This window comes from Ammodytes marinus (assembly GCF_949987685.1).
Source record: "Ammodytes marinus genome assembly, chromosome: 21".
In the NCBI taxonomy this organism is placed as follows: Eukaryota; Metazoa; Chordata; class Actinopteri; order Uranoscopiformes; family Ammodytidae; genus Ammodytes; species Ammodytes marinus.
The window spans coordinates 22,042,867-22,057,653 of record NC_137225.1 but is presented as its reverse complement, the minus strand read 5'-3'; the positions used below and the strand labels follow the sequence as shown (position 1 = coordinate 22,057,653).

At 40.0% G+C, this 14,787-nt stretch overlaps 1 protein-coding gene across 1 annotated transcript in view; it reads left to right on the top strand.

Moving 5' to 3' along the window:
- Positions 1–14,787, top strand: part of LOC307268120 (cadherin-12-like) — a gene marked incomplete at its 3' end in the record, with an annotated part of 71,112 nt that overhangs the window by 50,421 nt on the left and 5,904 nt on the right. The window contains exons 7-9 of the mRNA XM_080050643.1: positions 2,752–2,888; positions 7,215–7,336; positions 13,876–13,993. Of these exons, the coding sequence (XP_079906769.1) occupies positions 2,752–2,888; positions 7,215–7,336; positions 13,876–13,993 (377 nt within the window). The remainder of the gene's footprint in view (positions 1–2,751; positions 2,889–7,214; positions 7,337–13,875; positions 13,994–14,787) is intronic.

The window sequence follows — 14,787 nt, the reverse complement described above, 5'->3', positions numbered from 1 at the left end:
CAATCTAAACTGAACATGACAGGCAGTGAAAAATACAAACGTTAGTGTAGTATAATTCAGCATAGCCCAGCAGAGGCACATTTTGTTGAATATTTTCCCATAGATCTCACAAACTCATCCTCATCAAACAGAATTCATAGCAGGGCAAGACGTCCCAAAAAACTTAAGGGTCCTAAATAATTTTACGAGGCACTGCACTGTAGAGCGCCGCCGGTCTCTCCTCTGTAATTATCAGGTGGCCCATTCAGACATCACACTGCTCAGCTTTATAGTTAGTACATGCTTGATTCAACGAGTGATTTCAACTCAAGGCAAGTGTTCTGTCCCAATCTCTCTGGCTTGTTATGTAGCAGCTACACCAAGCTAATACACTCACTCACTCACTCACTCACTCACTCACTCACTCACTCACTCACTCACTCACTCACTCACTCACTCACTCACTCACTCACTCACTCACTCACTCACTCACTTTCCTATGTCCTACCACTAAAAACAAACCTTGAGTGGTACATAACAATAGACTGTCATTGACCAAAGAAGAGGACGTTAAGAAAAGCATTCTTAAAAAATGCATGAGAACCATTTTGTTAAAACCTATTACCGTGCCTACTGCTTTTTTTTTTAAAGGCACATTGTTTCGTTGTAATGGTTCTTTGAAAGAGAATCAAGCGAACGATACACAAATGGATAATAAAAATAAACAAAATACCTTGTTTTATTTTTAGACATTTGTTTTATCATGAATATTTCATTATGGAAAAAAAACAATGGAAGATGCCGCCATTTGCTAAACAAAAAGCTTATGCCCTCTTCTGTGTGGAGGATCTCCACTTTTGTCTGCAGCACTTTAAAATATTCATCAATACCACGGCTGACATTGTTCATTGGTGTGCCTTGAGAGAGCAGCCGCACATTTCTTCACTTTAGAACAATAGACTCAATGAGCCATCATGCATAGGGAATTATGCTTTTACTTCAGACTCCAGCGATTCTGCTCTTTAGCTAGTATAGTGCCGAGTTGTCTCTCGAAACCGGCCGACGATGCAGTATTCATGATGTCCTTTGTGTCTCCCGCCAAAGAACTGCCGAAAAGTTTTAGATTGAGTAAGTTTTAAAAGAGTTCGGGCCAACGTCTAAATTGGTATTACCACAGCTCCCAAAACACTGTTGGTCAGAACTTTAATGTGTTTACTGCAGGAAATACATCAATAAAATAAAACAACTAAAGAAAAAAAACTTTTGTGTGTAACGTTTGCTGGGCTAAATTAACACCGCTGCAGTTCAAAGTAGGGGAAAAAAAGAAGTAATTTTTTTAAATGTACTAGAGTTGAGTAGACTCTTTAGATCTGTGATTTCTGTCTCAAAAGCTGTTGTGAGCGCTATGTTTCTTCATGATAACACAGGAACCAATTACAAGTACACACATTTTTTGATGTGTTCTATCTCACATAAAGAGGATAAAAAGGCAGTTTCTCAACTATATTTTTTCATCGTGTATTCGAATGATTACGCATGGCGGGGGTTCTTTTTCTTGGTCAAGGCAATTTTCAAATGTTCATTGTCTGATTTAATCTGTAATATTCTATTATGAGGAGGCCACACAGACATATTTTTCAGTAGCAGCTTGACTCCAATAATACCAACCTCCCCAAAAATGTCTGTTTTGCCCTGAGGAAAATTTCGCAAAAAAACATTGATCTTTTGAACCCCTTGACGGGAGTTTGGCTTGTGATATTTATCAAAAAGAGTCACACAAAACTATTGTGACACTATCATGTTCACTTGAAGGCCCACGCACGACACACAGTTACATAGAGGACGTGGACAAATCAAAAGTGAAAAAATATGATGGAACCAAAAAGCCTGTGACGAAATGTCTACTGAAGTGGTTGTGATATCATTCTCATTACAGTAAAAGACTCCGGGGGTTGAAACGTAAGCTAGACCAGTTTTCTCTTAATGAGTGAGACAAGTCCAGTTTTGAGTCTCTCTCTATAGTGCAAAAAAAAAAACAGGCATCATAAATATGCATGAGTAATACCCTTTTAAGATCAAATGGGCTTGCTATGCGAATGGCAAAAAGAAAGAAAGAAAAAGAAATGGAAGAATGGTTGGCCTAGAGAGTGAGTGGCTGTCCTATATGAGTCACAACAAGCCCATGAGAATATAAGCATCTTCTTTGGATCAAGGCACTGCACTACATGAAAACTCTGACCCTCTTTGAGATGGGGAGAAAGACAGGAACATTTATGTTTTTTCTTTGGGAACTTCACCCGTGGTCACACAATTATTAATGAAAAATAGCCTTTTTAAGATCAAATGGCATGGCGCAATGAATGCTGTCAGTGGTAGTTTCAGATGTCTTTGGAACACAGTATCCTGTATTCTCAGACACCAGACCATGCCTTCAGTTGTTCATCGGATAGGTGAGAGATTGATATGGTTTCAACGGTACCTAAAATGAATGTGTGCTCCCAAAAATGTTTGCTCAGCACGCATGGCCAAAGTGCATGTGTGCCCCATTACTAGATTGCAATATCCGCATATGCGTTCCTCAGCACATTTTTTCTGGAAATGACCATTCAGAATGAGTAATGAAGGGCTACCACGCCAACATTATATTACACCTAACTCATATACATGAGCCCAGAGGGGTGGCAAATCACTGTGGTTAAATGATCTAGGTTCTTTATGTTGGAAAATGGCCGCCATTATAAACACCCTTTCTTTCTTCTTTTTTTCTCTCAGGTATTCCATTGACTGGAAGAGTGACTTGGACAGCTACTTCGACATTGATCCGGTGGAAGGGACCATTTCCACAAACGAACTGCTTGACAGAGAGAGCATTGCCCAGCACAACATCTCCGTGGTGGCGACCAAACTTAGTAAGTATGACACCACGGGGGATCGATTGGCGATTCTTGCAGGTGGCGTTTGTCGTCCCCCCTTTTCCTCGCCATAATCAGTGTGAAGGATTTAACACTCTTTTTTACTCAAGTCAATACTCAATCCCATTTGAGCTGGAGAGGTTTATGGGTGCCTATAAACCATGATGGTTCTCCAAAGGGGGGCTGTATCTTCAGGACATTGTCTCCTCTGGCATACCCCCCCCCCCCCTCCTCCCCCACCGCCCTCAACTCTGCTTTCAAATTTAACTGTCTTTGTTTTAACACATCTGATGACATTGGCAATTGGGAAGGGAAGGGGGGAGCCTTTCTTACCGGAGTCAACTTTTATTTACGCCGCAGTAAAACATCCAAACCTCCTCTATGGAGTTTTACTACAAGCCGATCCAATCGCCATAATAGCATAACTGTGAGCCAAGCCTCGGGGAAATGAGGAGAACTTATATGGAGAAATATGTGGCTTTAAGACATGCCCATCAAGCTAATTATGTTTTTATATGAAGGAAGTGGAGCAAATTTTCCGGGATAAATAAGCAAATCCATCGTCATCAAGTCATCAAATCTGCTAAGAACCGTCAAAGTCATTATGGCCAGAGGCAGGCTGGTGCTCAATCAAAATTACCCACGCTGTATATTCATTAGGACCGACTGTGAAATATGGGGCCGCTAAAACTTGAGTCATTGTCGCCTTGGAAACTGATATAACTCATTTCCCCTCAAGGTCACGGCAGTGACATGCTAATTTTGCAATGTGTGTGTGTGTGTGTTTAGGTGTGTGTGTGTGTGTGTGTGTGTGTGTGTGTGATCCTGTATGTGGCTCCCGTGCATAAATGTCAAGGAGCTGAAAGGGATATAGGGGTTGGTGGGAGGAGTAAGGCGATGGAAGTTTTACAAGGGCGTTCCATGTTAACTCCATCATACTTGAAGCATGCATGAACCAAGCAGCATTCATACACATCTTGCCCTCACCAGACCACCTACTATTGTCTTATCACCTTTCCCCCAAGTCAGCCCTCGAGAACACTTACTATACTCTTGGATGACCGATGTTCCTCTAAACACTGCTTTCACTGTGAAATAAATAGGTTGAAATGCCCATCCAGAATTACTGGTATAGGTATAATGGTCGGCCTGGTGCAGTAGGGACAGTGATAAACCCTGCACCCTGGGGTGTATTGTCCCAACTTGTGAGTTCAAATCTCTCTCTGACCTTGAGTGAGACTTGGCACAACTTTGTGTTCTGGGTACTGGCTGGTGTTGTCATTATAGGTCCTTTGTGATGCATTCTATTATCATCGTATGTTTGTGTGTGTGTGTGTGTGTGTGTGTGTGTGTGTGTGTGTGTGTGTGTGTGTGTGTCTTTCGCAGGTTTCGAAACCATGAAGAATAGCAATACATATGGAGAAAATATTTCCTTCAATGCCAACATAAATAATACATTGTATTGAGAGAGGTCATGCAGACAGGGAAACAAAAGTGTTCTGACTTTTCCACAATGTCTAGCAGCCTCGACTGGCACCGAACAGAACATTATTGAAAAATCTTCTGTATTTGACCTCTCCCTACATCTACACTGTGTCCTTGCTAGATAATGCCTTCTCCAACACTTATCCGCCCACACTGTGTATTCCCCATCACTATGGTTCTAGGAAGATATACCCAACGGATATGAGTTGTAGGCTGACATGACATTTTATCCTTGATTAAAAGGTGCCTTTTAAGCTGCAGTGATTAGAACGCAACCTGAGTTGGGAGACTTTTCACTTTCCGAAGCCCTGGAGAGAATGGTCCGGTCATTGCTATAGACACTGCAGTCATGCAGCAAAATGAGAGCACTGTCTGCTTCCCCCCCTGGGACACAGTACACAGCAGAAGGCGTGCTGAATAAGAAGCCTATAGATTAACAGGGGTTTGCTTTTTGGCATTTAAGCCCACTGGCAATTTTTTCGGAGTCAAAGAGAGAGCGGAAGATCTATTAAATGCAATAATACCCTTGGCAGGAGGCAATGAAGTACTGTGCTTTTAAAAAAAAAAACCTATCTAATAAAAAAATCTATTTACAGCGATCGGGTGTAATTACACACTTAACATGGAGTTCTGTGCTGCAAGTTTGCCTACTTATTCTGTCTACAGTTGCACTTTTAACAGATTGGGGTCCACAAGGAATCTTTCTATCACTGGGTTGCAGCCCATTTTATAGATTTGTGGTTGGCTGCTTGCAGAAGATGGGATTTTTTTTTTTTTTTTATTAAAATGAGCTTAATTAAAAAAAGTTATATCCAGCAGAAAAGCAGTTATAAAACAGGGAAACTTTTTTTTTTAGGGCTGACCAACCAAGCACTCTGAAGCGTTGTTTCAATAAAATAAATAGAGCATTTAAATGTGTTGCTGAGAAATGCTGACGTTTAGTAAAGATTTGAATACAAGCACTGTACCATTGCTCCATCTAGTGGGCTATGGGATATATCACTATGATGATATATTGAGAGAGGTGGTCACCCAGTTACGGATATGAGTTTGAGACAGGATTAAGGAGGAAAACGATAAGGTTTTGTGGAGCAGCTTTGGGACTTTAATGACACATTTTCATTGATGTAGGAGATTTTTTGAAGTTAAACTTTCTCTAAGGTCGAAAAAAAAAAATTACTATCAGTATTTTTTTTTCTGCTGGGTGAGCAACATCAATGTTTGTAGTTCAAGTCACCAGCAAAGCAGAAAATCCCATGGCTAGTGGTTGGTGTCATTTTATACCTCAGCGGGAGGATTGCTTTTCCCCGTCAAGGTCAGAGACAGGTTACTAACTGAGCTGTGGATGCGTTTTCACAATCCCCTTGAGATGACTCTACGGACCCCCTCCCTCTCTCTCTTTCTCCATCTATATCTATCCCTCTCTCTCTTTCTCTCTCTCTCTCTCTCTCTTTTTCTCTCCATCTCTCTCTGTCTCCCTCTCCCTCTCTCCATCTCTCTCTCTCTCGCATTCTTCTAAACCGCCCACCTACACACACACACCTACACACCCACGCACAGGCACTTACACAAACAAGTGCATGCTAAGCCCCTTCCACCCCCCCACATCCGAGCAAAACCCTATTCCCACATCAAATCCATAAAGTTTACCTTACGCGGGCTTTCAAACAAAAACAACATCTCCCAATTGTGCCCCTGCCTTGAGGAAACATTGAACAAACAAACCCTGGATTAAAGTCAGTCCCTCTCAAGAGGGCTTCACCACTATAATTAATAGAAACAACAGAAAATCACATTGTAAAAAAAAATATTCTCTTTAAATAGATCTATTCTAGAATGTGAGACATGGTTGATTTGTAGGCACGGCATGGCAAGCACGTACTCTGTGTACTTTATTGAATTTCTCCTTTTCATCATCAATCAAAAAGCGTCATAGATCAGTAATGTGTCGAGGAGCGATTCAGGCATTAACATGTACCCAGACACATCATTGGTTTTTCTGGCAGAGGCATTAACCATGGTGACCTGCAGTGGGCGAAGCCGCTATAGGCGCTCTCACCATCCATCTGCTGTGCCGGACAACCGGGGCATGGCAGCCCATTTAAACAACTTGACCATCAGTTATGAATCTTTATGCGTTCTGCCTGCTCCATCACGTGCATGGCAGTACTTTATGGATCCACATGATGTCAGTGCTGTGAAAAAAATGATGTATTGAAGCAACACTGTATGCAGTCCTGAGTGTTGTATGTGATCTATGTAAGATAGATCACATTCAGCACGGCAGACAAAAACTGTTTTCTCAAGCACTGGCAAATTTCTAGATTTTTTTTTTTGGGCTATTTTTCCTCCTTAAGATGTCTTATTTCATAATAATATATGTAAAAGGTCCACAATGTACATTTAGGTGTTTATTTTTGTTTGCATCTGTATATTTCTCCTTTACAATCATCTTGAACATCTTGAACAGCCATTATATCAACATTTAATTTTTTTTCAATACTCTGAACCCAAAAAATCTCAACTTCTAAAGCACTTACATTAACTAAACTTCCCGTAATCATTCTAAGCACCATTCTGAAGGTTATTATAGAAGAATGTTATTCATATGTTGTAAACTGTAGCGTCTCGCCTTAAACACCTCTATGTTGTCTGGGCGCTCCGGTGGCGTAGTGGATAGAGCGCTTACCATATTGGCTCAGGCCTAGTTGCAGTGGTCGCGGATTCAATTCTCTCTATCTGTCTCCCCATTTCAACTCTGTGCTGTCAAATAAAGCTTGAAAATGCCCCGAAAATTATATAAAAAAAAACACTTCTATGTTGTGCTTTCTTCTCCAGACAGTCCGGTTCTAACCAGTCGTGTGGCCGTAACAGTGCAGGTGTTGGATATCAACGAGTTCCCGCCGGAACTGGCCAGTCCTTATGAGACCTTTGTGTGTGAAAACTCCAAAGTTGGACAGGTATGGTTCACATGCATACTCTTGTCCCTGCTTTTTTTTCTGTGCACGCCATACACTCGTAGCATTGAACACGGCTGCTTCTCTAATGTGAAGATGTGTTGTTGTTGTTTTCGGTGAGTTGATTGAAGTGTTGTGTGTCCTCCTACAAAGACGATGTGGCTTCAAAGTGGTTTAAAATCAGTATCTTAAGGTTGATTTTCAAAGGTGTGTTTTTGAATCAAGAACGCTGTAAAATTGTCTCCACTTAGGCTAGAATAAACACTGATTTTTGTGGTGGGTTCAGATCAAGTTTAGAGGTATGCTTGTGCTTTTTTTGGAGCACCACATTTCAAAAGTAAATATACACATTTAGCTGTGACGTCGGTGCCTAATAGAGGGTCTTTTACTCAGTGTTTTACTCAAGGTCATCTGAATGCAACCGCCCTTTTTCCACATGAGTCTGCGGACATTTTCAGGACATGGTGTGAATCTTAATCCTAAACTGATTGTGACACAAGAGTTCGATTCAGCAGGAGAAGGCAAACCCTCACACACACACACACACACACACACACACACACACACACACACACACACACAATCATAAAGCAGAGCAGCACTTTGCCCATCAGCAGCCCGGAGTACATTTCGGATGATATATTTGGGGGATTGCGGTGAGGAGAATTTGCTGTAAACCACATGTGCCTGTAAATTAGCCCATTAACTAGCATCTATATGCGGTTAGCGTTGTGAGGGGGAACAGCTTCGTTGGCAGTCTATCAAATTGCTGTAAACTCATCAGGTTGAGGATGTTTTGCCGTGCTCCTCGGGCCCGGTGATATTTGAAAAGGACGGATGCATTTGAAGGCATCGCTGTCTTCCTAAAGTTGGCTGGGAATTTTTGCCATGTGTTTTACTTTAGCCAGATTGACTCAAAACCAGAATGCAGGGTTAAGGCAAAATGTAATGTTGGAATTAGAAGAAATTAAATCCCAAATGCAAAAGTAATTTAAAGGAATACTTCACCCATACGGAACCGGCGTTCTATCATTATAAAATCACTATTATAATATAATGGATGAGGTTTTTCTTCCTTCAGTCTTCCCTCAGTATTCCCTTGGCCCAGCTGACCTGTTAATCATTTATACTACATAGAATCTCAGAGTTCAATACACCTTCATATTTCCACCGGTGAAGTAGGTCTTCAAGGCTTATACGATCAAATGGCATGGCAGGATGAATAATATTAAACTTCTACAGATCATCGTGAAACGTTGTCAGTTGAAGTTGTATGAAGGAAGACATGTTATGGAATCCAAATAGCCAGAAATCTAAAAAAAAATTAGCAGTGCTCGGGGAAAGAAAGCAATGTTTTTGCCTGCTGTGTCTTGCCTTAAGGGTTTTTCTTAAACAAACTTAAACCTGTAATTTCACTCAGCTGCTTACTATAATTGGATCCTATATGAACACAACATTGTCTGCGTATATTTACTATCTTGACTTGCAGGATCTCAGATCTGTTTCTGCCTGTGCTCTTAACACTGGTTGAAAGGGGAAATAAATCTGTTTAAAACTCATCATCTACATAAATCCACCAATCAGGATTGATCAACTTTTGAATTAAAATGGGGTGTCGAGTGTTAAACTCTTCATGAAAAGTGACTAATGTTTTCTCCAAACTTTGCTGTAACTGTTGCCTATATTATTTGATCATATGTTTTTTACGGATACGGATGAATACTTGTTTTCAGGGGCTTTAAGAATCAAAACCTTCACTGGCACCACTTCTACACTCTGCCCTTCAGCAATTCAATATATCAGACTTTGACACAAAAAATCTATAGAGGAATGTTGTCCTTCGTTTTGTACTGTTGGGGATAAAGTACAAGATTGTGGACTTGGTAGACAGAACAATATACTTTAGCAAATATAAAATGTAAGAAATGTCAAAAGTCAATGTCAAAAAAACTGAAAACAAGTGCAAGACCCATCTATAGCCTTATTTTCATATACAATGTGTTATCGATGGCATAAAATAAAAGCAAATTCTTCTGTGGATAAGATGATAAAACGGGGCGGATTGTGGGTGATATGTCTCTGCAAATCATGGAGCTCTAAGCGCATGTCAACCATTCTTTGTGGATGTGGCCCTTAGCGATGTCAGACAAATATGTACGTCAATGTCAAAAAGAGACATAAAACAAGTGCAACACTATGCAACTGTAGCCTTATATCCACATATGATGCAATCATCATGCACCATTGGCCCTGTATTTAAAATAAACCACATTGCCTCTGTCCTCTCGGTTTATCCTCCATACTCCCTTGCTTTCATCTCTTGCTTTTTAATCCCCTCTTCTCCCTCTCTCCTCCCTTGCCCTCCAGTGTTGAATCTACACTTTTTCTCCAGTCTGTTTTCCGCAGCGTGTATCCAGCAGGTGTTGCTCACAGCTGGTGAACGATAAAGAAGTGCAGATCCATGGCTTGTAAAAATCCATCACTCTGGCGTCTGCCTCAGTGATTATCGGCACTCACACACCGCCGCTGAAAAAACATACAAACGGCTTGTTGTGGAGGACTTCACGCTGTGGCAAGACTTCCATAGGAGATAATCTGTAGCCTGGACGTGGCCAAGCATGAGAAGCAACCCGCCATTTTCATGTTAATGTGTGTGGGGAGAGAGCAGTGAAGGAGAGTGGGCTCAGGGCTTAAAGGTGGACTCAGCATGCTTGTTGTGAATTTAAGAAATTCAAAAATCAGTGAATATCTCCTCACAATCCGCTACCTGTATTGTGTGAACAAGATCAAGTGTTGAAACACAGCCCATGTTCTGTAAACGGGGCGTGCTGCTAACTACAGTGGGCCCCTCTTGTTTACACACCACTTGTTTACATACTAGTTTACATAGCCTAGGCTGTGTGTATTATCACCAGATTGTTTTTCAGTGCACGCACAGTATGGACAGGTAGCAGGGATATTCACTGATATGGCAAAAAACAAGCGTTCTTCAGAATCGCTCACTCCACCTTTAAACTGAGTTTTTTTTTAAATAAAAATGGCTCTGGAAAATGAATACACTAGAATATTTCCTTATGTTATTATTGGCTGTATATTAAGAGTCCCGGCTGGTCAACTGGCCAAGTGTGAAATGAGAAAAAGCAAACCACAAAGAAATCACACAACAAGCATAACTACTACTGTGGAGTTTTACCTATTAAAATATACTTAGAACAGCCAGTGCTATTATGTGTCCCGTCCTCTTTTAATGCATTTCTCTTTAGCTTTTTCCATAATGCCCCATGGAAATGCTATATGGATGAATCAGTTTGTCACGCGGAGAGAAAATTACATTAACATTTACAGCATTCAGCCCACACTCTTATCTAGCGTTAGCTGACAAGACAGCAGAGTGCCAAAGCAGAACACACTTAAAGCCATTTAACATGTACAATAGCAAACAGTTAATGAGCAGTTACAGCAGCCACAGCTCCACTTATGAACTGACAAAAGGTGGGAAACACTTTTGAGTCCAAGAAAAGCAGTATTTCTTGTTTCTTTGTACATAATGATAAGAATGAATGGCATATTATATATAGAGAAGAAACACAGACCTAAGTGCTTTAAATGCTAATGCCAAATAATAATGATTAGCAAGCCGGGTATGGCCAATGTCATATACTAAAATGATTATGTGTCTTTTTTCCCACTTTAACATAATTTAAGTAACAATTAGAAGGGAAATGTTGAATAGAACAACAAAAACGTAGTGCAAATATACACTACATTTTATACAGAGATTATCTCAAGCTGCAGGGAGGAACTTTCATTTTTTTAGTGGTGGTAAATTATCATCACTGTCGGGCAGACATCTTGGATCTTCAAAACAGTCATTTTTTAGGGGAAAAAACAAAAGAAACATTGTATTTTTTTAAACAAGTTAACTATGTGTTGTCAATGAACAAGCTCTTATTATCACTTTGCATAGGTTAATAGTTTATAAAACCCACAAACACAATTTGATCCTTAACGGGTCAAGTAATAACTTTTTGCGTTCGGTAAACTTTGATCGTCTCTAGCAATTACTTCTGACATAACTGAATTACTGAAAAAACAAAGTTAGATTGATGGATGAAATTGCAAGTTGCAGCTTCTAGATTTATTCATCGCTAAGCTAATTTGGTCGCTGCAAATCAATAGTGTGAAGTGTACACAGCTGCTGTGGGGAACACACCAGAGCACTCATCACACCTGGTGTCAGCTTTAACTCCCCGCCAGGGAATTATATTCAAATGCTCAATGTGAGGGAAAGAGAGGGAGATGCATATAGGACATAGTCAGGGCGATATGAAGGCAGAAGGGCTGATTAGTGGCTGTTACATGAAGGGGATACGAGACTGAGGCATAATGATGCGTTCCAATGTGTACTGGGAAATCAGAATGTACGAGTTCTGAGAAAAAGTCAACTATAATTCCCCCTGAAGTCGGAATTCCTACATGGAAACTCGGATAAACTTCACCCACCCTTCAACATTAAACATGGCTGCCCTGCACATGAACAACAGTGAACACTTTGATAATAGAACATGTCAGCTCTTCTGTATTGTTTATGTCACCTTAAATCACCTGTACACATGGCAGTGGCACTGCTCATTTTCTATCCGTGGATATGTTGCTATGCTATTTGTATGCACACAATACAACATAGAGCATTGCCATCAAGTGGTTTTTGCTAAAAATGGCTAACCGTGATTGCCAAAAGCGAACGTTAAGTAGGGGAAAGCTAAAGGTATTAGGTGTGTGCTACAGGTCAAGCCTAGTGAATAGGGGATTGAGCAGGCTAGCTCAAGACAGCCCATTGCCAGACAGAGCTCCAAGTCTTTTGGGGGAAAGTAGAGAGTAGACAGCAGTCAGCAGTCTGGTACAGAGGGGGCTGAATCAGCAGTCTGTGAACACGTCTAGGGGAGGTGGAGCAGTTGGTTGGCTGAGGTGTTGTTTATTAAGTTAACTATTTGCACTTGATTATCGTGTTAGCAAAACAAGAAGACGAGAAGTAGTTTGATTTAGTTTAATATTTTAATATGTAAACTTTGAGTGAAATAGGATTAACATAGGGTATGCTATTTGGCAGTACTGGTGGAGCTGTCCTGTGTGTATGTGTCTGTCTTTTGTCTTATCTGTGTATTTTGTCACTATCATAAGTGCTGTGTTTTGATATGATGCTAGTGTGTGTGTAAAGTCATTGTCCTACGATGTCATATGTCTTAACTTAACTGTGGAACCAACTGCCACCTGACATACGTGATGCCCCCTCCATTACTGCCTTTAAATCAAGGCTCAAAACCCATCTGTACACCCTGGCTTTCCCTCCCCATTAGCTATCTGACTTCTACACTACTGTATATTGTTTGTGTGTTGAAGTCAGTGAAAACTGTTATAAATGTGCTTTTATAAATACATTTTACTTTTTTACTTACTTACTTGTTTATGGTATAGTGTAGTATGTTATCATGTAAATTCATTATTGAATTGTCCCAATAGGATCTAAAAATGACCCTACATGAACAAACAATGTTGAATGGAGGAGTAGATATTCGATTGATCAAACTGTGAAATTTTTATATTTTCTTGTGTGTTTTTTTTGTGAATGCAATTATAGTCGTGCTCTTAGAATATCTACTACTATAATAGTGTAATGTGACAACTGATGTTGTGTCCTCCAACCAAGTAACATAAGCTCCAGCAGTTTTGAATGAACTTAATCCATCTCACTATATATATGTTGAGGTGATATAAAAACGTTTTTCAATACATTACCAATCAAGTGCTCGGGCGACCGTAGCCAGAACTATACAGAGGAACAATCCACTGCCTTGTTTCAGCACTGTCAGCTCCGACAGTTCAGTTCGGGACTAGTCGACACTTCTGTTCCACGTTGAATAATTTCACATTTTCTGCCAGAACAATTTGACACGGAGCGGAGTTGTAGAGTTTTATTTGTTCCATTATAAAAAGGGGAAGGTTTGACATGGGAACAGCTAAGAAAAAAAAACTCTGACTTCAGCAAATCCACAGTCAGTTTTCTGTCAACATGTAGACGAAAGGGTTAGCCGTCTAAAACCAATGTATACCCCATACCGATAGGACCAAAATAAAAGTATGATTTCAGCTAAAGCATACTGTAATGTCTTAAAGAGCTACTTCATCGGTCGGAATATCAAGGTATATTGAACTCTGAGATGGTATGTAGTATATAAATGTGCAAACGTTTTAGAAATCGGTTCATCCTAGCCTGTGAAAAGGGAGAAAGAGTGTTTTATGGTCTCACTGTCTAACCCTACATTTTCCCATGAGTGACATCACACATGGTAAAATGTAGGGTGAGAATTAACTGGACAGCTGGGCCAAGGGAAGGCTGAGGGAAGACTGAGGAAAGAAAAACCTCATTCATTATATTATAATAGTGATTTTACAATGATAGAATGCCGATTCAGTATGGGTGAAGAATTCCTTTAAGTTATTTATGATGAAATACAATTAACCAGATTTTTCGTTTCTAACAGGTCATTCAAACATTCAGTGCTAAAGACCAGGATCTATCGAGTGCCGGGCAACAGTTCTCCTTCAAGTCACCAAAGGAAGATGTAAAAAACAAGAATTTCACCATCCGGGATTTCGGAAGTAAGTCTTTTACTCTTGTTATTTTGTCGACACCTCTGTGTTTGTTGCCATTGCAAATCAGTACAGTGCAATTCAGATGATTGATGTTTGACTACATAGCCTGAGCTGACATCACCCAGTCACACTAATTATCACAAATTATGCAGCTTCATCTTGTATAGAAAACAGGTTCACTTTCAGCTAAAAAGAAGTGTTTTAGTTCTTTTTTTGCACCTGACGAATGATTACAGTTTAGCGGTTTGAAGGATAAACAAATGCAATCAGTTACACTTCCTTAGAACGAGAGCAGATGGTAAATGTGTTCCGTTATATGACAGACAAGAAGAGCAATTAGTTTTTTTTTAATACTCAAAGGGGTTTCCATTTTTGGAAAGTATATTTAAAGTGACATTGATAGTGAAGAAAGGAATCAGCATATGTTAAATACACAGTTGAATATGAGGGTAAATAACCAAACAAATTGAACCATTTCTATGCCTCCACAAGCCCATGTCAACTTGGACTCACAATTTAACTGATTGGGATTTTTGTCAAATTTAGCTTACACCTGGACTCTGGGCTAAACTGATTAGATTTGTGAGTTCAAATGTTACTGTGATCTAACATGGTGTGAGGTCACAGTAACCTTGTACCATATTATATCATCTTATGAGCTTTACCTTTTTTTAAAGCATATTGTACCAGCACTGTACTCTCACCATTCAGCCTTGTGGATTCCCTGCAATGTATATGCAATTAGTTAGTTTGGTTTTAAGTTAACCACTCACTTGACATTACTTACTATTACGTACTTA